Source organism: Ciona robusta, chromosome 12, assembly GCF_009617815.1.
Source record: "Ciona robusta chromosome 12, ASM961781v2".
Classification (NCBI taxonomy): Eukaryota; Metazoa; Chordata; class Ascidiacea; order Phlebobranchia; family Cionidae; genus Ciona; species Ciona robusta.
Genome location: NC_143246.1, coordinates 3,378,801 through 3,403,892, shown reverse-complemented (window position 1 = coordinate 3,403,892; position 25,092 = coordinate 3,378,801). Strand labels below are relative to the sequence as shown.

Genomic DNA, 25,092 nt, shown 5'->3' with positions numbered 1-25,092 from the left:
AATTATTTAAAAAAATTAATTAAAAATTTCAAACAAAAGGTTTGTTAGAAATATATATATATTAGAAAATTGTTGTTTTAAACTATAACTTTAACTTAAGTCAAAAAACGAAGAAAAACTACATAAAACGTCATCGACTCCATTGACTACAATAGTAAACGGGAACGACCCGCGAAAGAGAGAGAGAGTGTATCATCCTCTCGCCTTTGCCGACATTGGAGATGCGCGTTCTATTCTTTTTTATTTCTGTGATATGAACTTGTAATAACAGAAAATTTATTATAACTATTGATAAAGTTTTTATTTTTGCTACAAATTGGGTATTACTACTCTGTTTTTGGCACAAGCCACTTTTCATAAATTATCACCAAGTGCAAGAGACCAAATTTCGAATATATTTTCAAAATATTATCTTTTTATTATATCAGTATCTTATAGTTGAATATCCCCCAAGGTTTAAGAAACTAGTTTAATCGTTCGCACACGCAAACTAACAAAAATCATCGGCTTTACTATGATTTAGCGAGCATTAAAAATAGCACCTTACTATTTCGCATTTTTTTACCTGTTCAAAAATACCATTTCTATTTAAAATATTTTGTAATATTTAAAAACAATATTTGGCGTTGACCCGCTTTATAAAAAGACGCGATAATACTTCCGAACATTTCTGTAACATCATTTTTTTCTGAGGATCATTGAATGGGGGTCTGAAAAAATCTAAAAAATCTGGTCTGACAAAGTGTGTCAAACGAGACTTAATTTCGGTCGGTTAACTACAGTTGCAGAATACCATTAATATAAAAGTGTTTCTTTTTTTATTTCTCCACATCATTCCCAAACTTTAAAGGGTTTGCTTGTAATTCAATAATTTATACCTTTAATCAAATATAATATATTGATATAATAACAAGATAATATATAAAAATATATTTAAAGTTTACTCATTTGCACTTGAAGGTAATTTATTAAATATGGCTCGTGTGATATATGTATATAGCAATATTTAATTTGTAGCAAAAATGTAAAGTAGGTTTAAAAGTCATGAGAGCAATTATTATTGTTATAAATGGCATAGATGCATTCGCTTTTACGTGTTATATTAAGCCAAACTATCCATAAACTAACTTTTTTACAATTGCCTATATAGACAAGCTATTTAGTGATGACAGCCTGTAACACGATGCATGTGTTGCAGCCGTGAACATTTAACTTAAAGCAAACGCAACGCTAGTAAATGTGAGAACAGCTGTATGTAATAATAAATTAGGTAATGGATAACGCGGATCTCCCGGACATTGAAATTTTTAATGCAAATCAAGAACAGTTTTGTAAAGAAAGTTTGCCAGAAAGAATATTATTAATGATAAAAGGACACAATAATAATAATATAAGTCGTTGTGGAACGTTTTGCATATTTTGTTAAATTTGTGACAGTCACCCTGAAAAGGCGTGAACCATTAGCATACATGTGTCTAGCTTAAGTAAACAAGAACTAGCGGCATTTATAGCTAACCGACAAGTTATAACTTACTGATTTATGACATCCTCTTGTGTTAAGTCGTCGCTTGCTGGCTCCAGCTACACCCATAGTTAAAATTTAACCACTATTAAAACACAGCAGTTCCTATTTAACCTCTGTACATCGTATTAAAGTTTTACAAAGATAATGGACGAGGTATACTATGTAGGTTGAGTTGTAGTATATTGTACGATTTTTATAATCGATGATAACAATTGTTAAGTTAAGCTTGATATCAGCTACAACCTTAAAGAAGATTGTTATTATGGGGAGGTTTTGCTTTAACTGAATTTACAGAATTCGTCATTTTTTTCAGTTTATAGCATTAGATTAATTCTACAAAACGATCATGGCCGCAGCACTTAACGGAGTTTGGAAAATCAAGACGTCAGAAAACTTTGACGAGTATATGAAAGCTTTAGGTAAGCATTTTTTTCTTCTATAAATACAAATTTTTAAACTAGAAAAATCAATTTAGACGATTTTTATATATATAGGGGGTAAGATGGGAAACCGTATGTTATACAAATATCCTTAAAAGAGGGGAAAGATGGGACGTCTTTAGCACATTATATCCAAATACCTAAATCGAGTTTTAAACCAATTAATAACGGTCTAGGATGGCAGTCGTGTGGATACGGTTTTATACGTGTTTAAATGTTCTATGTTTTCTACCAAATAGGACGCGAAAATAGAATGAAAAGATGTCCCATCTACCTCCACTATATACTGTATTTATGTTTTATCGTTGGTGCTGATTAAGATATATTTATATAACACTAAATTGTTATTAGGCAATGTGATTTCAGTAAGAATGACGTAATGCAAACATGGATTAGCCATGTCATTGTGATAATTCCAACCAAGGTTAAAATGATTTCGCAAGTTTGCCTTTCAAAGTCCAATAACGTGGTGTCTACTCACGCTGTTTAACAATGCTTCTAAAAAGTTATTAATTAACGCGCTGATCTTGCTTTTTCACCAATGGTTTTATTACAATAAATCCCTTGGTTTAATTCCCTTACGTTTTTCTAAAAAAAACAAGCATACGTTGACAACAAAGTTAAATACAGGATCACCTCATAACCTTACAAGGGTTGCGAAAAACACATTTGTTATGCACTACAAATAAGCTTACCGGTTTTCGGTGCACGTGTCACGCAAGGGTAAATAAGTCGAAGAGTATATTTTTGCTGAACCGTGTATTTGCTTTACAGGCGTTAATTTTGCACTAAGAAAGTTGGGCAACTTGGCTAAACCAGTTCTCACCATCAAAATCGACGGCAATGAAGTTTTTTTAAAAAGTGTAAGCACTGCTAGGAACATCGAAACCAAATGTACTATCGGTGTCGAATGGGACGAAGCGACCCCCGACGGTAGAAAATGCAAGGTAAATTATATTGACATTTTTTATAAGTTAAACGGCTGTGATAAATAATAGAGTAAATTAATATAATGTTTATGTGTGTAAATTACAACATATCATCAAATATACAGAGCATCATGACTTGGGATGGCAGCAAACTGGTTCAAGTACAAAAGTGGGATGGTAAACAAACCACTGTTACACGCTATTTGAAAGATGGCAATTTAGAAATGGTATGTATATTGTAGTTTATGTTGATCTAAATATTATTTACAATCACATCAAACCTTGCTATACAGCCTTATAATAAAAAGTTACTTGTTCGTGGGAACACATACGGTGATATAAGTCCACTTATAGTACTATGGGAGAAGATGGGACACCTTTGGTACATAATGTCAAAATATCCTGATCGTGCTTTAAATATTAACAATAGTCTATGAAAGTCGTGAGGGTACGGTTTAATAATTTTTTGTATGCTTCTTGTTTATTAACAAATGGGACAAGAAAAAAAAGAATGAAAAGGTGTCCGATCTTCCCCACCCTACTTATAACAATTGAGGTTAATAAATCATTTGCAATTTATGTATTACCGTTTTAGGATCTTGAAATCGATGATATAAAAGCACACAGAGTGTACGAGAAGTCGGAATGAGTTTCAAGCAATTACACCGACCATAGCATGTTGCTTAATTTGTGCTCTAGTTAATAAAAAATTACCGACGAAATGCAACTTCACTTGTAAATGCACTAAAATAAAAGGGAGCTTACTTAAATAAAAAGATATCACTAATTTTTTATTCTACTAAAAAAATGAATGCGTTGTCTTCTTTATAGGGTCCTAGATATAGTCGTATTTTGTGAGTGTAACATAGCGAACCTAAATACATATATAGTAGGGTGGGAAAGATGGGAACGATATCAATATATTTTCTTGTCCCAGTCTCGGCTTACTAGAGATATCCAGAACTAAACAAAGAACATTCAAAAAAATATAAAACTGTTCACATGACTCCCATGGACTGTTCTTAAATGTTTACAGCACGATCAGGATGTTTGGATATAATGTCCTAAAGGTGTCCCGTCTTCCCTATCCTTCTTTATGCTGTGACGATTCGATATAGGTTACACTCACATAATACGTTGTAAAAGGAAGAAGGACGCTTGACTGAGTAGCTCCCGGCCAAAGCACGTACATTCGTTATTCCTTGGTCTGACACTAAGAATACGAGCGCCATGTAAAACAGATTGTGGTTAACGAGTCAAACAAAAAGGTTTACAAGTAAGAAGAACAAGTTAGCTACAGCACGTGTTAGTTCGGTAGCGCAGTAGGTGCAGCGCAGGTTCAGACCAAAGTTAGTATAGACCAAGTTAGGAAACGGCGCTCGTGTCCGCCATTACGGAGCCCACAAAGCGTGAATCGCCTATACAAATGCATGGTCGGCATGTGTTCATGTAGTTCTTGTAAGCGATACAAAGCTAGAAAACCCGTATAGCGGTTGTTTTAACATTTAACATAAAATTTCTAATATAATTCTTGTTGTATAATATTAAATCTAAGAATTAATGTGAAGTAAATTAATATTTTGACTGGTTTTCAGCGTACAGTGTGGTTTAACAGGATACTTAACGTTGGCGATTAATACTAGCAGCAATCAGCTTAGTTTACATAATAGTATATGATCATACCTACGAATCTGCAGAACCAGTATATACTACATTTATAATTCAACATGAGTGGCCATGTAGCTCCAAACTGCTTAAGTACTAGCAGATAAGGTGTTCGCGTATTCCGATTTCATAAAGACCAAGAACGCAGAAAAGGTAGCTTATTAATTCAAGCAGAGGATCAAAAATAGTAACTCAGTATTGTTTACCACAATGTCACTTCGATATTAGGCAAATTTTACAAAGATTCCTTAAGTTTCGTTACCGGGTATACGTGTTAAGTTTGTGAGCCAAAAAGTAAAATCACGGCAATTTACATGTAAAACTGCAGCTAGATACACTAGTATATGTTAATGTTATGCGTTTTTGTTTGTATTTTTATATTTTAAACATGTTCTTTTAATCTTTTATATTTCTGGTTGGTATACTTGATATTTTCTGTTTTTTTACTCATTAATCGATCGAGTGTTCAATGAAATTTGATTCTTTATGTGAGGTTTATTATTGTGATAAGATATAACATTAGTAGAAAGCCATTTTTACGCGCAGAAGTGCTTGGTTCTTAAAAATCGCATTACTTAGGCGAAAAACAGCACCCAGCAATGATAAAATGCTATGCTGTGGGCTCCGTAATGGTGGCGTCTATGACGTCATAGACGCGCGACAATGGATAACAAGACTCGTTGTTTTACAATCCGTTTCCTAACTTGGTCTACACTAACTTTGGTTCAGACTTAAGCTTCTCCCAACAATATCGACTATAACGATGTGTCGACACTCGGTTAGTTATATCAAGCATCAGATAGACGTGAATGGCTGAGCATTAGAGAGAATGAGCTGCTCTCCTAAAACGAAATAAATGGCTGATATGGCTCTTACAGCGTGAAACATACAGGTGCGCAAAGACAGGAAGAGATATTTTACACTACAAATTGAGAGACTGCCGTATCACTTTCTGCGCAACAGAAGGTAATACTAATTTACGAAAATACGGAAAAGACGGAAAAACTGCAAACTAATTTACGGGAACTTACGGAAATGCGTTTTAAGCTTGTTAAAAGAGAATCTATAGGTCAGAAGGGTTTGTAAAACAACGAGTCTTGTTATTCATTGTCCCGCGTCTATGACGTCATAGTCGCCACCATTACGGAGCCCACCGCATAGCATTTTATCATTGCTGGGTGCTGTTTTTCGTCTAAATAATGCGATTTTTTAAGAACCAAGCACTTCTGCGCATAAAAATGGCTTTCTACTAATGTTATATCTTATCACAATAATAAACCTCACATAAGGAATCAATAAGCTACCTTTTCTGCGTTCCGGGTCTCGAAATCGAAAACGCGAACACCTTATTTGCTAGTAATACCAGTTTGGAGCTGCATGTCCACTCATGCTGGATTATAAATATAGTATATAATGGTTTTGGAGATTCGTAGGTATGATCATATACTATTATGTAAACTAAGCTGATTGCTGCTAGTAGTAATCGCCAACGTAAGGTACTCTGTTAAACCACACTGTACGCTGAACATCAGTCAAAATACTAATTTACTCCACATTAATTCTTAGATATAATATTATATAACAAGATTTATATTAGAAATTATTTTTTTACATTAAAACAACCGTTATAGAACCAAATAAACTGACGCCGACCATGCATTTGTGTAGGGCTGTAGGCGACTCACGCTCTAGTCTATAGGCTCCGTAATGGCGAACAGTGTTTCCGGCCTGACGGGACGTTGGCTTGAACCATCATTATCAACTATCCAGCACTCATACAGGCGAACAATGTTTCCCATTAAAATACGCTATAAAGTAGAGTTTGACTTGAAAATTATTTGCGTTAAACGAGCGATAGTGGATAATAAATATTTGATGAATTAATAAATTATAAGTATTAGTGCGTCTGTGAAAAAAAGAATCTTTTAAAATTTTTTACCCGTTTCCGAGATATCGCCAAAAGAAAATCGTTAGCACTGTAGCGCTTATTCCTGAGTGCGTGCGTGTGTGTGCGAAACGACCCTTTTCATTTGCCTTCTTCTTCCGTTCTCTTTCGAGGTTCGCGTGCGTTCAAAACCGAATCATTACATTTGATTACAATATATACAACGAGCAATAAGCATCGTCGCTACAGCACGCTGTTTTCCTTGAGCACGCTGTTTTTCCACGCACAATCAAGAAGCACCAATGACGTCACCAGTAAAATTGTAAGTGAAGATAACTCGAAATCGGTACCGTTTTGAACGGAAAAATTGGAATGGTAGATTCAGCTTAGTAAAGACTATCTGCACATCAATTATGAAATCTGACTTCAGTTTTCCTTTAAATATATCTCTTTCCTAAAGGGTTAATAAATGCCGTGCAACACATACTGTCTCTATGTTATGAAATGCATGCTCTTTGTATCGGTGAAGGCATAATTATACCTGCTACTTCATTTTGAATCGTTTTTGTTTTAACTTTGCATAGTACTAATATGTGTGTTTCTATAGATGAGGTATATTCAGAACGTATCTTTAGAAAAATTCTAAACAAGTTTCTTAACACAGAAGAACACCAATTGTTCTATTAAAATTAGATATCTAGCAAATGTTGTGGCAAAAGTAATGGACCACGCCAACGAGTCAGGGACGTTCAACGAATCTGTCCTTAATCTTTCATGCGAAGATGTTGCTGATGCTGTCAAAACATTATACAACGTTACAGTTAAAAGTGTGAAAAAACTGTACGGTTATGATGATCTGAACTTCAGAATAAATTCCCACAATGAAAGTTTTGTTTTGAAAGTTAAGCAACAAAAGTACGACGGAGGTAAGTTCAATTTGGTTTTACATTATTTTAAAGACGAAAATACAAAGCTAACCAGCAATTAAAGCTGTCAGTTTCAAGTTTAAAAATTAAATTCAACAAATACAACCCCGAAGCCATTTACTCATAAACAGGTTTAAATTACGTTTGTTTCTGCACAACAAAATGAAGTATATTAGGGTGGGGGAAGATGGAACACCTTTTAACTCTATTTTCTCGTCTCATTTAGGAGTAAACAAAGAACATTCCAAAAATTATAAAACCATATCCCAACGACTCCCATAGACCGTTACTATTTGTTTAAAACAAGATTAGTATATTTGGATATTATGTGCTAAAAGTGTCCCGTCTTTGCCCACCCTACTATATAGTTCCGACAAGTTTTGTAAACTAGACCTGCAATAATGGAATCGGGGAAAACAAATATTATAAAATTATAGTCTGAAACTTCTTTTCAGCGAGCCAACAAGCTGTTTTAACGAAAAAGATAATGAAACATTTAAACACTGATGGTTTTCGAGTTCCGGTGGCTGTCACAACGATCAACGGTAAAGATGTAACAGCGAGCTATGTATTTGGTATGAAATGCATATTAAGCAAATTTAATAACAACTCTATAAAGTGGTGTTTTTTTCAGGTGATAACAAAACTCAACGACAGTTGGAAATGTTCACGTACTTACCCGGCAAGAGTATATTAGAACTGAAACTGAGCCCTGAAATACTGGTAGATACAGTTAGAGATGTGGGGGTACTTTTCGGATCAGTTACTAAATCCCTTGAGGTAAAAACAGCATTTGTATATATATTTGTCGTGTATTCGGTGTAGTCGGCAATAATAGCAAGACTGTATTTAGTTTTTTGTTCCAACATATGAATAGTGCAACAGCAACATTCTTCTTTCTTGTATGGATCAGGAACTTCATTTTAAAGGTTTTTAGCAATTAATTGAAAGCCACAAATCCAAATTCAATATTTCCACATCACGAACCATCTTTTTTTACCTAAATTATTGGGTTTGAAATAAGATTCTCATCTTGAATGTTGTTAAATCAGATTATGATTAAAACTGTCGAAATTTTGTAGTTTGCGAGTTTGAATCATCAACCTAGTATCCCAGTTTAAAAAAAAATAGCTAAAATGTTTTAAACATATAGTCTGACATTGTCTGATAAAATTAGTTTTAATTTTATTAGAACACCTTTTTAGTTTTAAAGGTATCTATTGTCAAACTTTAAAATGTTTGTTTGTAATTCAATAATGTATATACCTCGCGGGTAACTCAAATATAATATATGGTATAGCGCGGGAGAAGATGGGACACCTTTTTTCACTCATCCCATTTGGTAGTAAATAAAGGACATTCAAAAAATTTGAAAACTGTATTCTCACGGCTTCCATATGCCGTTGGTTATTGTTTAACACGATTTGGATATTTAGAGAGTATGTACTGACTACTGTAGGTGTCCCATATTCCCCCACCCTACTATGTATATAATGATAAAATACCAATATATTGTGTAAAAAAAGTTTTACAACAAACCATATACCCTCGTATGATTGTCAGTATATACCTATGTTTTATTTACAGAAACTAAACAATTTGCTGTCGATTGAAAACGACGTAGTATCATCAAGTGACGTATGGCAAACACAAAACTTCCCTCAAGTCCGATCTTATCTACATTTTGTCAAAGATAAAAATCTCAACATGGTGATTTGTGAAGTTTTTGATGAATTCGCAGCGATGTTTCCAAGTTTAAAAAAACAACTTAATCGCGGTACGTGCAATCGTAAATGTAAGCCATTCTCAAAAGTACAAACTGGCACACAGCAATGGTTAATTGTATGGTTGGTGATTTAGGCATTAGTGCTCACTCGGTTGGAGCTATTTCTCTCAGTTTTTTGCACACAAAGAGACACATAAGCATACAAAGGATAGTTAATTAATTCTTAAAGCCATTGTATTTTAGATATGCTACGATGGATGAGGTAACAACTATTTAGAATTAAAAATAATTGCCGTAAATGTTTTTCACACTAGGTTCAGGCTTATTTAACAAAAACACGCATACTCGGTTAAATTAAATGGAAACATTGTTTTAGGTTTAATACATGGAGATTTTAGCACCACAAACATTCGTTGCTACGTCTTACATAATGTCGCGGTATACGCTGTCGTTGCATCCAGAGAACGAAAAATATCTTGATTGGCAATCGTCAAAATGTCCAAAACTACTTTTGCTTTTGCATTCCAAGGGTAAAGAGCAAACATTGCGTGAATGGGGAGTATTAACGCATTAGGTAATTTTTAAAATAATAATCGAAGTTTTAAAAGTTTAGTACAATGGGGGAAGATGGGACACTTAAGCACATATTGCCAAATATTTCTAAAATCAAAACAGATTGCGGTTTTTGGGTAATACCAGGAATTAGTACTATCATTCCTTTAATAATTGACATCAATTCAAGAAAAGTATAATAAAACACACGAGGAGTTATTTAGCAATTCGCACAGCAGGTGAAATTTTACAAGTTAAAAAAAAACAGGATAAGATGGGACAGTTTAAAATCATTGCTAATTTTCATTAATAAGTGTATTTATCATTAGGAATACACGTAAATAACACGAAATAATACTGTGCGCTTTAAAAATCAAGTTTAAACATTCTTTTTCTTGCCCTAATTCTATAGTTTTTAACATGTTACCTACACTATATTAGCTGTATAACAATTGGTATTGTTTGAACATCAATTGATAAGTATTGTATCCTACAAAAGTATATTAACTTGTAATAACAGAAAATAAATATTAACTATTGATAAAGTTTACATTTTCACAAGTTGAGTATTACTACACTGTTTCTCGTACAAGCTACTTCTCATAAATTATCTCCAAGTGCAAATGACTGAATTTCGAATATATTCTTAAAATATTATGTTTTTATTATATCCGTATCTTATAGTTGAATAACCCCTGAGGTATAAATCATTAAATTAAAAGCAAATCTTTAAAAGTTTGGCAATAAAAACATACAAAATTACAATGTGGGGGAAGATAAGACACTAAATTGAAATATATTTACATTAGCAGTATTCTGCAACTTGTAGTTAGCCTACCCAGAGTCCGTATATATGTTTATATATACGGACTCTGGGCCTACCCAATTTAACAGGCTGTGCTAGTTTCTTTGCCATGTAAACTTTATACATATAACTTTAAACCGATTTTTTTTGTTCTTTTTATTTCAAATTAAAATCCTGTTTACACCTGCCTATTTTCCCTATGCATATATCTCACTTTTTTTACAAAACTAAGACTAGTTTTATGAGACAAAATCAGGACCGGTATTGAAAATTTAACTGTACAAATTATTCAAGGTTGTTTTATGAAGCTATGAAACTTGTAACGGAATACCCATAATTCTAATGTCACGTGTATCCGGCCGGCGGCCATTATTATTATTATCATCGTGTAGACCGCATGTTATCGTAACTGAGTTCGTACTAATCGTACATATACAATACAAGCTTCTTCAAGGTCACGCCTGCTTATGTAATCGAACCTCAGCATTAAAAAACTAGTTTCAGCGTTCACACTTGTAAACTACAAAATTTCATCGGCTTTAGGGTTATTTTTGCGACATTCAAAATTAGCACCTTACTATTGCGCAGTTTTTTACCTGTTCAAAAAACTACTGTTTCTATTTTACATATTTTTTTAATATATATTTTAAAACAGTGATCAGCTTTGTCGCGCGTTTTATATAGTCGTGATATTACTGTGGAATAATGTTGTAACATTTTTTTCTTGATTATTATTAAATGGGGGTTCGTAAAAAGAAAATAAAAAAAGTCTCATCTGTCAAAGTGTCCCATCTTCCCCATCGTACTATATTACCGCATTAGTTAATTTTAGTACATAATCGAAGTTTTAAAAGTATCTTTGTAACAATGCGTCAAATAAAAACACAACAATAAATATTGCAATTCATATTAAAGCATGTAAAAAATTGGGAAAGAATAAAAGCTTTGTTAAAAAACTACAAACTGTACATACAAGTGTGAAAAGTTTTAAAAGGTAAAAAATTAACAAAAATATAACAAAAAAACAGGAAAATGCTGGTTTAACGGCTACAAATAAAGGTGTATGTTCTCTCAGCCAATAATAGATGAAATTCCGCAACGAAATTCAAACCGACAGAATTGGCAGAGGTCTGTAACAACAATTTCTTCATTATAATCTGTTATTATAATATCGTGTTTTAAACAATTTAACAACGGTCTATGGAAGTCGTGAGTATATATGCGGTTTTATAATTCTTTTAATTTTCTGTTTACTACCAAATGGGACAAAAAAAAGATAAAAAGGTGTCACATCTTACCCCCCTTATACGATATAGTACTTTGGGGGAAGACGAGACACCTTTAGCACATAATATCCGGACATCCTGATTGTATTTTAAACATTTAGCAGCGGTCTATGGGGATCGTGCATGAGGATACGGTTTTGTAATTCTTTGAATGTTCTTTGTTTACTACCAAATAAGGTCAAGAAAATAGAATGAAAAAGTGTCTCATCTCCCCACCATCTTACTAGCCTATTTGACAAACTGGCCAGGCAAATCAAAACGTTATGTAATTATACTGTACGACGTACACGTACAGTGTACGTCATGGTTAGCATTGCAACCAATGTACGTTGAACTCGGCGAAATTCAGTTCATTGTAGAATTTCGTAGGCTTAGGGGAAACCAAAGTAATTCAATTATTCAATTTTATTATTAATTAATGCAAATTACAAGTCCCTTATAATATGTTACCCTTATCTGAAGTTTATTTATTACTTACTGTGATATTTCATTTGACCGCATTGTCCAATAAACTGTTTTGTAATTGAATTCTTCACGCAATACCCATTGCAAATCACCTACACAAGTTTAAATAATTTAGTCGACCTTTTACTATAGAAACATTATATGTAAAAAGTATATATTATAATAATTACCGTGTAGTACTTTACGATCTGCTGAGGTGTAAGATTTTCGGAGTAAACTGAAATGCAGGAAATTATAATATTAGTAAGGTATACGTTCGGACAGGAACAAGTTACGATACTTTTAAAATATACATTTTCTGGTATTCCATTTAGACGAATACAAATATTACTACATTATTGAAAGAATTCGAACGGTCCAATAAAGTGCTAAAGGCGGTAACTGTTGTCTATTTACTCTATTAGATATCCTTAATAAAACCGCCTAAAATTAAATTTAAAAAATATTAACAAATACTGAACCCACAAACGTTCGAGAAAACAACTATATTATACTCATGCTATATATAATGTTTTAAAAAGACCTCCACTGCAGGTCATGCCAGATATACTTTACCTGTACAACGTAATAAGACTTACCTGGAATTGTTAAAATGCAAAGCAGCACGAGTACACTTGTTAACAGCAGAGCTTTATTGTTCATCATCTTTAAATCTCAATAACTTGTAGTAGGTTAGTTGTCACAAATAACTTTGTTTCTATATCTTCTGCTGTCGAAGAAGCGACTTCCGTTATTTATATCTGTTTATCGAGTTCTTCGATACCGTGTGAATGAATATACTTTGGTATTCACCGTCTGCGCGTCCGGAGTTGAATTGTTAGCTTTTTTGATGATACGTCACCATTACAGTGAAATTTTCCCATTCAATGACTATTTGAGGCGAAGTGATGTAATGGGCAATTTTTAAATCAAAGTTGGTACCGGGGTATTCCGAAATTTTATATCCGAATATAGCAATAATGTGGTAGTCAGGTATTGCATCTGACGAGTCTCTTTTTACAAACCCTTTCAGGTTAACCATGATAATTTGCGTAGCTGTGGGCTGAAGAAACAGTGGTTCGCAACGTGATAAACAGATAATAACAGGAATTTAAAGTTTCCCGAGGTAAAAATACATTCTAACATATTTCCGACGAAACCAATACCGGAGGTGGTCATTTTGGATCATATTTAATTGAAACACACAAGACGAGTAGAGGTCGTCCCCATTCACGTCACATCCAACACGTCAGTCCGACGTTCCTTGCAACCTATTTCTTACGTCATCTGTATACTTCGTTAACGCAACGATTTTCAGTCACACGTTTTTCTGAACTTATTCATTTTCTTCAATCGCATTAGCACAAGTGTGTTACAGCATATCGTGCTATGAATATTACCGAGGGTATTTAACATAACACACACTTCCCTTTCTTGACCAAACAAAGACAGCATTCGAACGACAAGTAAAGGATTTATGGTTTATTTCAAGATCTAGTCTTGGTAGTAATATTGATACTTCTACCGTTTGAGTGTTTTCATTTTCTCAGCTACCATTGGTAAAACCTGTTCGTATATTGAAACCATTTTTTGAGTAGATTCTTTTGGAATTTTCATTGTTTTGACTTTACATTTGCCGGCGTCTGCGATCATCTTTTTAAAGTGGAATATCTGAAACAAAAAATGTTACTATTACAAGTAATTTTATTAATAAAATAAATTGGTTTAAAAAAAAAATACTTGAGAGATACCAATGTTGGTGGAAAAACGGTTGATTGATATTATTCAATAATAAAAAGTCTAAACAATAAGCAATGGATAAAAGTTTTGCTGGCAAGTCTAAACTTGTCAACTGAACACTAGGAGAGTTTTGGTTTAAGTGTTAGTAACAGTTTAAGAATTGACATGTAAGATGAAAAAAAAGTTTTAAAGTATAAATTGACAAGACACCAAAACCCTACTTCTTGTTTTCTCAGAAGTGTGTATGCTGTACCAGTGGCACCTGCTCGAGCTGTGCGACCGATTCGATGTATGTAAGTTTTAATGAGCGGTGGTACGTCATACAATATCACATGTTCAACACAAGGCACATCAAGACCGCGAGCCATCGAATCAGAACATACAAGCCTGGAAACACGGAAAACATTATAATAATGTCCACTTATTATTTATCCAAGAATTATTGCAGCGTTTTTTTAAACAAACACCCGACTTTTCTAAAGAAAATCATAGAACGGGAATGAAGGAGACAAAGAAAATTTTAATGTCAAAAAAGTCTGACATTCATGTTAAAAATTAACTGTGAAAGTGGGTAAGAGTGTTGTGTCAACACTGTCAACCTCATCGGCGATGTGAATCACCATGGTGTTGTTAGTAGAAACCAAACTGTATATCAGTGGCACCAGTATAAGGTGTTAAAAATGGTTGCTAAAGTTTTCGTGTTATAAACTACATCATGTATGGTAACTGGTTAAAAGATGAATTACACGTCAAACAGAAACATAAGCCCACAAACATTAAGCTTCGAACTCAGAAGTAGGTACGGCGTGGGATTAGTATCACTTTATGGTTTGTTTGAACTCAACTTCAACATAACCAAACGCCATTACTTACACGTTGATTTTTCCAGAGATAAAGTCTTTCAAAACTTTGCCACGTTTTGATGAAGGTAAATGGGAAGCAAACTCGGTGCAAATGAAATCCTTTTTCCCTGTAAGAACATGGAATTTTTCATCATACATAATAAAGAATTTATAAGATAAGCCCACGTTAACACACATAATGAAATAACACAGAAACAATAATTTATTTAAACGATTAAAGCTGAAGATTGAAAGTCAACAGTTAAGCCATGAAAACCAGGGGTTACTGGTTCGTCTGGTTGGGTGTAAGAAAATGTACCGCTGGCATTTGCAGTAGTGTTTAAGGGAAACCAAAAAACTTTCTGTCATGAATGATCCCATCTTACCTTCTTTATCAGCATACATCTGTATAAGCATGGATAACTTCCTGGTAGTTTCAATGGAACCAGCAAAACATAAAACTCGAGTTTTGTTTAACACCAAGTTTAATGTGATCAGTGGTTTCTCACCAGCAGTACAATGTATCATGTATTGCTGAAATAAAAATATTTAAATATTAAAACAGAACCATTACTACTATACCATACTCTTATGTTGTGTGGCAGTACAGTTTTTTTTTTTATAAGTTGAAATAAATACTATCTATCATGAAGTTAAGTAGTATAAGTACTATCTATCACCATCATTAAAGCGCATACCAACAAAAAGACTTTTATAAATATAGAAATGCTCAAATGTAAATTAAAGGTAACACCTACTGAAGAATGTTTCGCTTTTTTGAAACTTTGATGGTATTCGTATATTTACATCACATTTGAGCATCTCCATTTATCCCATATACAGTACAAATGTAATATTTGGTTGGTACGCCTCTTAAATAATCACCCACTCACCTCCAAGCCATCAGGTGTTGCATATTTTCCAATGAAGTCATTTTCTTCTACGTCACACTTCATGTTGTTGTCTTGTACAGGTTTAACAACGGCAGCAAACAAGCGAGGTTGAAACAAATTAAGTTGTTGCAATTTCTCGGGGTCAGCACTTAAAGTTGCTGAGAAAAGTAGTTTCTGCAACTGTATCAGATTTCTCGATTAAAAATTATTGAACATACATGCTACTTTGATTTATCCGGAACTCTGAAAGATATCATACATAAAACAAACAATATGGACACATGGCTTCTGTGGACCAGGACTTTATAGTTAATATGAAAAAAAAATGTTTTAAATATAAATATACATAAATATATATATATATATATATATATATAGTGTTTATTTTTATTTTCATGGTATTAACATTTTAACCAACTGAGCTTTATTTATTGAAGCGTTATCACCGCCCACCGGGTATAACATAGAACACTCCTAGCTGTTTAAACAACAACATAATCAAACTAAACTTACCGGTATTCGATTCTTGGTGACACTGTAAACAAATGTGATTTATATATACGAACATCTTACAGAAACAAACAAAAGAGTTTTTAAGTTACATATATATATATATACATATACTACAAAAAATAAAAAAAAACTGGAAAGCAGAAAAACAGAGTTTTGTTGAGAACATACAGATAAATATATTTTAATAATATTTTAATTTCACTAAATGGGTAATATTTTAATTTCACTAAATCAAAACTATAAAGCCTTCTTAACATTTTAAATATACATGGCATAAATGGTTTGTTTGTATTATTGTATTCATTAATCCACTTTGATGAACAAATAAAAACTAAAATGTTGTTAAATCAAACCACTGTGTATGTGTCATATGAGAGGTGTAATGTGAACACAGTATAACTTGTGTAAACACTTTCCTGCTGGTGGTGTCTCTAAAATTAGCAATAAAACATAATATCCATGTAGTCGAGAACCACATGAAATCATTAAGTATATATGTAGCTTTACTAGCTTGCTTGGACAAGTCATGCTTTAAATTGAGTTGAAATATTAACAAACCTTTTTAGAGCCAGATGTTGCGGGAGTGGTTTGAAAGAATCTTTGTAAACTTTCTGTTCCACTAAAGTCAACCATCGTTGGTGGATTTGTTCCATCATGCGATCGGCTTCATCTATTACAAGAAACCTGTAACAACAAGATGTTATAAATAAATATTATGTCTCTACAGTTGCAAAACAGTAAAACCATTTAAACTGTTAAGTAAAGGGACCCATACACTCAGCATAGATATATAACAATACTTTGCAACACAATTTTGAAGAGGTAAGAACTGGCAACAACATACATCTCTGTACACACACTTTTATTTCTATTAGAAGCTTAACTTATTTAAAATAAATGGCTTGTTTGTCTGCTCGGTGTAGCAACCACGCTTATTTTCTTCTAACTAAATAAAATTAAATGTAAATATATTTTTAACTGTAAGCGTGTTTTAACAACTGTTGTTTTGTCGCTATATCCTGTCTTTCCGTTTAAAATATTCTTAAATCTTCATTACCGTAATCGAAGAGACAAATAAAAGTTATTGTTATATTGTTATCTGTTATATGCAAAAATATTAATGAGTGATAGTTTTGGAGCATACCTAAGCCAATAACTAAAAAATACATTTCACCGTTTACCAACCTTAATTTATCCAAGCTAAATGCACTAGTCTGTGAAAGATGATCAGCCAAACGACCAGGTGTTGCTACGACAATATCTGCTGGACAAGCTAAACCAGTTTTTCTAAAACACAAGAGAATATAATCACTAACAGCTTCATTCTTGGTGGCTTCCTCATAAACAAGTAACAAGGTCACCACAAATGATGTGCAATATAATGAATATATAACCCTGCATGGGCTGTGTACTTTCATCTGCTATGGAATATTATTTTTTTGCATTTTGGTTATTTGTTTAGGTTAATAGCACACAAACACACGAATTCAATCAAGTTATACCTTCTAACCAATGCTGTTAAAAATCTAATAAAACAATTTTACCTTTGAAAACACAAATGCAAAAAAAATGCAAAAACTTATTAAAAACATTATTTTTAGGACAAGTAGGTGGCAAATAACTTAAAAACCACAAAAACTGATCAAAATCACCCACCCAAAATTAAGTAATGCACGTTGCTCTTGAAGTAAGGATCCCTTGGCAGCTGTGATGAGAATACACTTAAGTTGTGTGTTTCGACATAATGATACGAACACTTTGTAAATTTGCGCTGATAATTCTCGGGTGGGGGAAACCACCAAGGCACGAGTAGCAGGAACAACTCTTTGTAGCAACGCCTGTTAAAATGAATTTTTAGTGAAAATTTATTTTTAAAGTATTTCTATCATTAAACAGCAATAATAGACATAGAAAACTTTTATTTTAAATTCTTTTAGTCCCAAAGTAAATTTATACGATAAATTAAATGATCCAGATTTTTTAAACAGTTACCTACTTACCTTATCTGTTAGGTTAATAAGGTTAGTATTAAAATAATCAACTTTTAAGTTAAATTTGCTGGCTAGGAATGTTAGGGTCTGTTTGCAAGAAAAACCATTGGTTTATAGACAAAAAGTTTAAATGGTAATTTAAATTTGACGGAAACCCAATATATCGTCACAATACCTTTTGTTGAGCAAAAAGTTATATATTTTATTACTAAAAACAACACTAACAGGGAAATGCTTCCAAAGAAAACCAAATTTGAGACGATATATTAAAAAATACCCGGACTAATAATGTTTATGTAACATGTGGACATGTGGTAGCCAGTTGCAAATTGATGACTCCTTCTCCTTGTATTTAAAATGTTAAATCATATTGGAGCATTTTTAAATCATACTGGAGCATTTTTATTTATATACAAATCCTGATTTTGTTGGCTTGTCCCCTTAAGGTTACAGTTTAACAGGATAACAAATAAAAAGATAAAATGAAGAGTACAAATAGTGGTAGGCACCTGAACTATAGGAAGAGCAAATGCAATTGTTTTGCCACTGCCAGTGGGAGCGCTTACACACAAATCTCTGGGAGGGAAAAGTTGATGTGAAATACTTCTTTGTGCATCTCGTAGTATGTAAGGAATCACTTTTTGTTGCACTGTAAGTTACAGAATGCATGAATGTAAGTTTGCACCACCTCTAAGCAGTAAAATTGCCACAGACATTTTTTGGAAGTCTGAATTAAATGTGGATTTAATTCAGAATTTGAATATAAAAAACATAAATAAATCCTGTTAAAATTGCTACATAATGCCAAAATCCTGTAAGAACAGCTGAGGTTTCCAAAACCGCATTTTAACTGGTAATTTGGGCATCAATTATTTTTACATATAAAATAAATCTTAAGCTTTTCGCAACTAAAAATGTCCAAAATATGTTGCACTTAAACTGTTATTTTTGGTTGGAAACAGAATTAAGTTTCGCAATATCTGCGCAGTAGCTAATCGGTGCTACACTCTAAAAAAACTTGACGCAAAATGCTCAGGGATACCCCAAAGCAACACCAAATCAGACAAAATCTATTTTCTTTGATAGAATCACATTCAAACATTGATTGACGTTAAAACCAACAAAAAACGTGGCTTGTTTTAAAAGAACATAAAGAACAAAAGAAAACTTTTCACTTCAAACACCTAACAAAAGTAGTGGTTTACCAGGAAATAGCTGAGTTATTCCAATATCCTTTAAGTTTTGAATAAGAACTTGATCAATGTTCGGTTGTATATCGGATGTTGAGATTAATTCAGATTTCACATCATTAATGATGATGCGATTGGTTATCCATTCAGGAAGATGCCTGGTCACCTGCAAAACTTTTAAGTTAATAAAAACACACACTTCATGCACACCCTTGTTCTCATTAGAAGTTTAGCTTGAAAATAACTAAACATAATAATTAGGCATAATAAGCCACAAAGAACTCATTTTGCAACTTTTAACACCACAAACATTTCCATACGTTTCCAAAAGATGAAATGTATCACTTGAGCTTTAACCTCCACTCAATTAGCAACAGTTTATTGAATAGTAACAGAAAAACTGTCAGCAATTGCCAACATGAGTTTCCAGGGTTGGATATATTGCACAAACACACATGTTTAACAAAAGTTCTAATACGTCAGTGCTATTGTGATTGATGAATGAATGAATGAATGTAACTTACTTTATCTTCGCGTGGCCGGAAAACAACAGTCCTTATCACACGGGTTTAACACCTCGTGCCAGCTTACGAGTTACCATGTATGTTCCTTTGTGGGTAATTATTTTTGGGGGGATTTTTTTATTTTTTTTTATGTATGGCTGATAATTAGTGACCCATTAGTGACCACTGAGTTGGAGCAATTGCCGTTAAGTGCCTTGCCCAAGGACACATACGCCCACAATGGTAGCAGCTTCGAGCCTTGAACCCATTACCCCTGGGTTACAGGCGGGCGCGCTAACCACTATACCACGGCGCCGGGCAATTGATGTAATGTAAACGATTATCATGCTGCGTAATGATTAACACAAAAGTAGAAAAGTTGAAATGTAATAACGGTGTGTGTGTGCATAATTATAAAACATCGTAAAGGTGACCTTTCTAATGTTCAACATTCGAAATAATTCTTCCTAGATTTGCGCTTTGCACCTACATATGTGAGTATCCAGAAACGCTACTGCCACCAAAACTTATTGTTCATAGCCCAAAGTTCGCTAATTTTGTTGCGAAGTAAGTTTTGTATATCAAAACTGGTTCATAACTTCATAATGATTAAAAAAAACAAATTTTGGAGCATTATAGAATAAAAATAGAAAGTCAATATCTGTATATACTAAAGGAAAGTAGCCCACCTTAGTTTGATGCGATTCCACATCTTCACCAAGAATTTGAAAACCTAGTTCTTTCTTTTTAAGCCCTTCTTTAAACTGTGAGAGTGGGTCATATGGGTTTTCAGATGAAATAGTGTTGCTTATAACATTGTTAGTCTCTTCTTTTTTATCAGGTTTTGAAACAGTTTCACACTTTTGTACATCTTCACATGCTTCGACTACCACACCTGTTTTTTCAATGGAAGGCAACGTTTGTACAGAAATTTTTGCCACTTCATCCTTACTATCTTTTGTTTTTTTTCTTTTCTTCTTTTTCTTTTCATCACTTAGTGTCAACTTTTCTGAGACCACTTTCTGGATTTTTGCCTTTCTCTGTAGTTCTAACAGCACAGTTTCAGCATTTCTTTTTCGATTAATCTCTTTGTTTTCTTTTTCTCCTGTGTATCTTAAAACGAAAAAAAATATTTATATATATATTATAGGCTATATACTAGTTTTTAAAAATAATCACCAATAAAAATTTAGCCTACGTTTGCACTAAGCACAATATTACATTTAAAGTTTACATAAACCAAGAAATGAAATCTTTACTTTAAATAACTGAGCTGGTTTTTTGGAACTATTTTGGTTGCTAACCAAATATATCACACAATATCCACACCAACTAATGTTACACTGATACACTTAAAATGGATAAATTAACAACTTAAAAGTAAATATACCTGTTGATAAGGAAAAGAGCCATTATATATGACAGCAGTCAATTTCTTCCCAACTCAACCAAATTTTTAAATTTTCTAATAACTAAACCTTATGGATTTAAGACAACATATTTAATCATCAATAACAATAAATGGCAACAATCAATTTTAAAATAAAATGTCTTTTATTCATTGAAATATAATTTTAAAATATTCAATAATTCTGAATTTTTCGATCATCATGAAATGGTAAATAAGCATAATATCATGGTGGGTGGTAATTTCTGTATGAAACATAAACAGTTGTTACATATATATATATATATATATATATATATATAAAAAGGCCAGAGGATCCTATAAAGTCATTTATTCGTTATTGCTAACAATCATACTACCATACGTGACGATACGTCCATACAATAAGAATTTGGACCAATGTATAACATTAGTTGAATGACATGTGAAAAATGTGTTGAGCAGAATGCAAAGATTGATATTGTTACGTTTTATACCATTTAAAACTGCTACACTGATTTCAAACATCTATACAACATTGGGAGAGACTTTTTGTAAGTTTAAGTTGGCAATGCAATTTAGTAGGGATACCAGACAAGTTTCCAAGAGCTAACATAATATGATAGAATACACTTGAAATATGGATGGGTGTATGTTGGGACATTTCAAGTAAAGAATTCCTTTTGTCAACATATTAGAACATTAAACGATTAAAGTAACAGTATAACTTACAAAATTTCTTGACAGATACAACGAAACACAAACAGCAGAACACTTAATTAAAAAAGATAAGAAATGATAAATATTTTTTTATACATGTTAGTTAAACGAAAATAAGTTTACAGCAAAATTCCTTCAAAAAGTTTTTCACCATCATTGGTTAGATCTTTTTCCTTTGAATTTTCTACAAGTTGCTGAATGTGTCTCAATGTATTGTCAAAGTGAATCTGAATGACTTCACAGTCAGAACTTTCCAGTCCTCCAAGTTCCTCTCTAATTTTAGCAATAAGTTGGTTCAGCAGGTCCACAGTGATTCCAGTGCATCCACGTTCATAGAAGTAAATATACTTGTTCAGAATCTCCACGAACAGTTGAAGCTGTACAGCAGGCTCCATGCATTGGTTGGCTGTGCGGATGGCCTTCTTCAAACACTCAACAACACGACGCGATTCCCGCATCTCCTTTTTATCGGTTTCTTGTGTGCAACCCGACCAGAATAGATGGGCAACATGGGCAACAGCTCTTGACTGATCTGGCTTCTTCAGCAAACGAGATGCAGCATGAGCACACTGAGTTCTTAGTGGAGCATGGCTTTCCTCAGAGAAGCATTTACACTTTTCAATAGTGCTGACTAACAGCATAACCGCAGCCAGTTGAGCCCTGCTATCTGCAATTTCCTCTTCATATATTGAGAACGCTTGTGAGATAAACTCGTATGCAACTGCTTCATGATTTTCAAATTCCAGCTCAGATGCAGCAAGCGCACCCTGAAGAAAGAGGCGAATGGGGAGTTCACTGTACTCGGCCTGACACAAAGTGTTAATCACGGAACGACATGTTTCAAAGATTTTCTGACACTTTTTCTGCCATGCAGCATCCTCTTCCTTCTGTTCTTTAAATCTTAAGGTAAGTGAATAAGAAGCACATACTACAGCGGGAAAAGTGAAACGCATTCGTTTGTTTCCTCCTTTAGCAAAGTGAGATTGTGCTTTCCTAAGAATTTGAAAATGTTGATCTGGATCATCAGAGTACAACATGTGGGCAAATCGACCCACCAATCCTTGTTCTTCAATAAAATCTTCTTCATCAATATCTGCTGGCTGATCTGCCTGATCTTGGATAAGTGGAGAAACCAGCATTAAGAATAAATCAGTTTCTTCTGGTGAAGACACAACAGTGTTGTGATCCAAGGCATTGCTTACCATGTTTACAGCAATTTTCTTCCTTGACTGATAATCCAAATGCTCATAAAGTGGTGCAAAGTACTGTAGCTGCAGAATGGTTAAAATGTTATTGTAGATTGTGATCGGTACTTGCAGAAGTTCACACATTTCCTTACACAAATGGCTGCCATTCATCACCAACTCAACGTTTCTAGTTTCAAAAACCTGTACAGTGGCTTCTAAAACCCTGTCCACATAATCTGTCCTCTCAGGGTAGCAGTTGAATGCAAGGTTAACAAGTGCAGTCTGCATTGACACAACATCTTCTAATTTCATCTGTGGACGGACCTCAATGATGTTGGCAATCTGTTCAGAGAAGATGTCAAATAGCATAACATCGTTTGGAATACCTGTTCCATCATCTTTGGTTGCAAAATGTGATAAACGATCAATAAGAGCAATGATAGTGTTCCTGATGTTAACTTGTGGGTGTAGGTCCGCACACGCTCTCAAGAAACTCCGTAGTGTCTGCAGATGAAATTCATCAGGGAAGACTTGTATGATGCACTCCATCAAATACTCCTGTGCTATCGGGTCCCTGCAACTTACAGCTTGTTCCAGGATCCCATTCAACACAATCTTTCTGTAACTATTTACATCAACTGCTTCAAGTTGACTTAGTCGAACCAGGTTAGTTCCAACAAGAATCCTAAGTTCCTGTCTCTCTCGCTCCCGTCTCTCCTTTTCCCTGCTGTGTCCAAGATGTTGCATTCTCACCCATAGCTTGTTCATCTCGGCAAAGTTAAGCAAAATAAAGTCAATGGAATTTTGAATGGTGGCTCCTTTATCACCATTGTCTCCTTTTTGTTCCCCATCACATGTGTCTGGTAAAACATTCTTTGTACACTGTAGTAGGTAGTTCCTCAAGAACAAGCCACGTAACGGGTGCTGCACACCTCTGCACATCTCAACAAGATCTTTAAGTATTGCTTCACAAGAACCAGGCTTCACCTTAATATACACAACACCTACAGTCACCAGTAAATACAGACGTGGAATTATGTTCCCAGCATACTGCACCAGTTCGTACAAGTCAGAAACCAGCCTACCTTTCTGAAACTCATCCGTCAAGTAGATTTGCAAGTGCCGAAGTTCATCACACACTGCCATATACAGCTCATAATAATTCTTTGGAGTTAGAGCAGAAGTTCGAAGTTCCTTTAACAAATCTGAGGCATGTTTTAAGCCATCCATCAGCTTGTTTTTGTCAAGTTCTCGTTTCATGTGGAAACTTTCCCTTTTAACTACTTGAAGCGCTTCATCCAGGAGCCGCTCCTGCTCCTCTGAGTTTGGAAGTGCACTTTCTCCCATTATGTTTTACAAAAGTTAAAATAAACTTTACTACAGTAAGTCACCTTAAAAATTATTTAATTATTAGAAAGTTTATAATAAAAATAATAATTTTAGTTATAGAAAGTGATGTATGACAGTATCATACAGCCATTGGCGAAATGGCGGGTACCTAATAAAACTAGGGGTTGCAAATATTTTGGTTATTTCGACCAGAAACGCTACGCGGCCACGTCCAATAGATGTCAAATGACCATACGAGCTTAACAAACCAAATTTTAGTCTGATACCTTAAATGGTTTTTGAGTTATGGTCAAAAAACCATTACGCGATTGCAGATATTTTGGTTATTTCGATAACTTAAAAAACCATTTGAGGTATCGGACCAAAAGTTGGTTTGTTAAACTCGTATGGTCATTTGACATGTATTGGACCTGGCCGCGTAGCGTTTCTGGAGAAAGTAACCAAAATAACTGCAACCGCTAAACCGCATGCAACCGTTTGCAGCCTGTAGTTTTATTAGGGACCTGCCATTGACCACCAAAATACCTTAAATATAAAAGGGAAACTCTGCTATGAATAAAAGTTTGGGGACAATTGAATTTGTTTATTTATCA

The 25,092-nt window shown here is 33.8% G+C and overlaps 4 protein-coding genes and 1 long non-coding RNA gene across 6 annotated transcripts; 2 read left to right on the top strand and 3 right to left on the bottom strand.

Moving 5' to 3' along the window:
* Positions 1-1,527: 1,527 nt before the first annotated feature.
* Positions 1,528-3,681, top strand: LOC149726864 (fatty acid-binding protein, brain-like). The gene is made up of 5 exons (XM_089889693.1): positions 1,528-1,678; positions 1,839-1,944; positions 2,740-2,912; positions 3,020-3,121; positions 3,490-3,681. The coding sequence occupies exons 2-5, from the start codon at positions 1,872-1,874 to the stop codon at positions 3,541-3,543; spliced, it is 402 nt and encodes a 133-aa protein (XP_089745819.1). The 5' UTR covers positions 1,528-1,678; positions 1,839-1,871; the 3' UTR covers positions 3,544-3,681.
* A 2,808-nt stretch (positions 3,682-6,489) lies between these two features.
* Positions 6,490-10,911, top strand: LOC149726863 (hydroxylysine kinase-like). Of its 2 annotated transcripts, XM_089890257.1 has the most exons (5): positions 6,515-7,370; positions 7,826-7,945; positions 8,005-8,150; positions 8,958-9,147; positions 9,473-10,911. In XM_089890257.1, the coding sequence occupies exons 1-5, from the start codon at positions 7,166-7,168 to the stop codon at positions 9,574-9,576; spliced, it is 765 nt and encodes a 254-aa protein (XP_089746383.1). In that variant the 5' UTR covers positions 6,515-7,165; the 3' UTR covers positions 9,577-10,911. The 2 variants fall into 2 exon arrangements, with proteins under 2 accessions (XP_089746384.1, XP_089746383.1); XM_089890258.1 differs by lacking the exon at positions 7,826-7,945 and having other exon boundaries at positions 6,490-7,370.
* Positions 10,912-11,294: 383 nt separating this feature from the next.
* Positions 11,295-13,497, bottom strand: LOC149726862 (uncharacterized). Its single transcript, XR_016386226.1, has 4 exons — positions 12,783-13,497; positions 12,375-12,421; positions 12,218-12,296; positions 11,295-11,583 (listed from the first exon to the last, which is right to left on the bottom strand). It is a non-coding gene; the product is annotated as an uncharacterized LOC149726862 (long non-coding RNA).
* Positions 13,498-13,650: 153 nt separating this feature from the next.
* LOC149726861 (ATP-dependent RNA helicase DDX51-like) lies at positions 13,651-21,378 on the bottom strand. Its single transcript, XM_089890253.1, has 13 exons — positions 21,246-21,378; positions 20,545-20,968; positions 19,368-19,518; positions 18,672-18,811; positions 17,828-18,009; positions 17,357-17,458; positions 16,730-16,855; positions 16,172-16,193; positions 15,659-15,838; positions 15,152-15,299; positions 14,797-14,893; positions 14,145-14,310; positions 13,651-13,854 (listed from the first exon to the last, which is right to left on the bottom strand). Exons 1-13 carry the CDS (start codon positions 21,266-21,268, stop codon positions 13,705-13,707), a joined length of 1,911 nt encoding a protein of 636 aa, XP_089746379.1. The 5' UTR covers positions 21,269-21,378; the 3' UTR covers positions 13,651-13,704.
* Positions 21,334-24,564, bottom strand: LOC149726860 (vacuolar protein sorting-associated protein 35-like). Its single transcript, XM_089890251.1, has one exon. The coding sequence runs from the start codon at positions 24,494-24,496 to the stop codon at positions 22,082-22,084; it is 2,415 nt and encodes an 804-aa protein (XP_089746377.1). The 5' UTR covers positions 24,497-24,564; the 3' UTR covers positions 21,334-22,081.
* Positions 24,565-25,092: the final 528 nt, after the last annotated feature.

Bases quoted from the DNA above. Each gene is read 5' to 3' on its own strand.
- LOC149726864 (XM_089889693.1), top strand. From the start codon at position 1,872: ATGGCCGCAGCACTTAACGGAGTTTGGAAAATCAAGACGTCAGAAAAC. The intron at 1,945-2,739 runs GTAAGCATTTTT...TTTGCTTTACAG, and splicing joins CGAGTATATGAAAGCTTTAG to GCGTTAATTTTGCACTAAGA. The intron at 3,122-3,489 runs GTATGTATATTG...TTACCGTTTTAG, and splicing joins AAGATGGCAATTTAGAAATG to GATCTTGAAATCGATGATAT.
- LOC149726863 (XM_089890257.1), top strand. From the start codon at position 7,166: ATGGACCACGCCAACGAGTCAGGGACGTTCAACGAATCTGTCCTTAAT. The intron at 7,371-7,825 runs GTAAGTTCAATT...ACTTCTTTTCAG, and splicing joins GCAACAAAAGTACGACGGAG to CGAGCCAACAAGCTGTTTTA. The intron at 7,946-8,004 runs GTATGAAATGCA...TGTTTTTTTCAG, and splicing joins AACAGCGAGCTATGTATTTG to GTGATAACAAAACTCAACGA.
- LOC149726861 (XM_089890253.1), bottom strand. From the start codon at position 21,268: ATGGCTCTTTTCCTTATCAACAG. The intron at 15,300-15,658 runs GTGAGTGGGTGA...TTTTTATTTCAG, and splicing joins CAACACCTGATGGCTTGGAG to CAATACATGATACATTGTAC. The intron at 14,311-14,796 runs GTAAGTAATGGC...CCGTGTTTCCAG, and splicing joins ATCTCTGGAAAAATCAACGT to GCTTGTATGTTCTGATTCGA.
- LOC149726860 (XM_089890251.1), bottom strand. From the start codon at position 24,496: ATGGGAGAAAGTGCACTTCCAAACTCAGAGGAGCAGGAGCGGCTCCTG.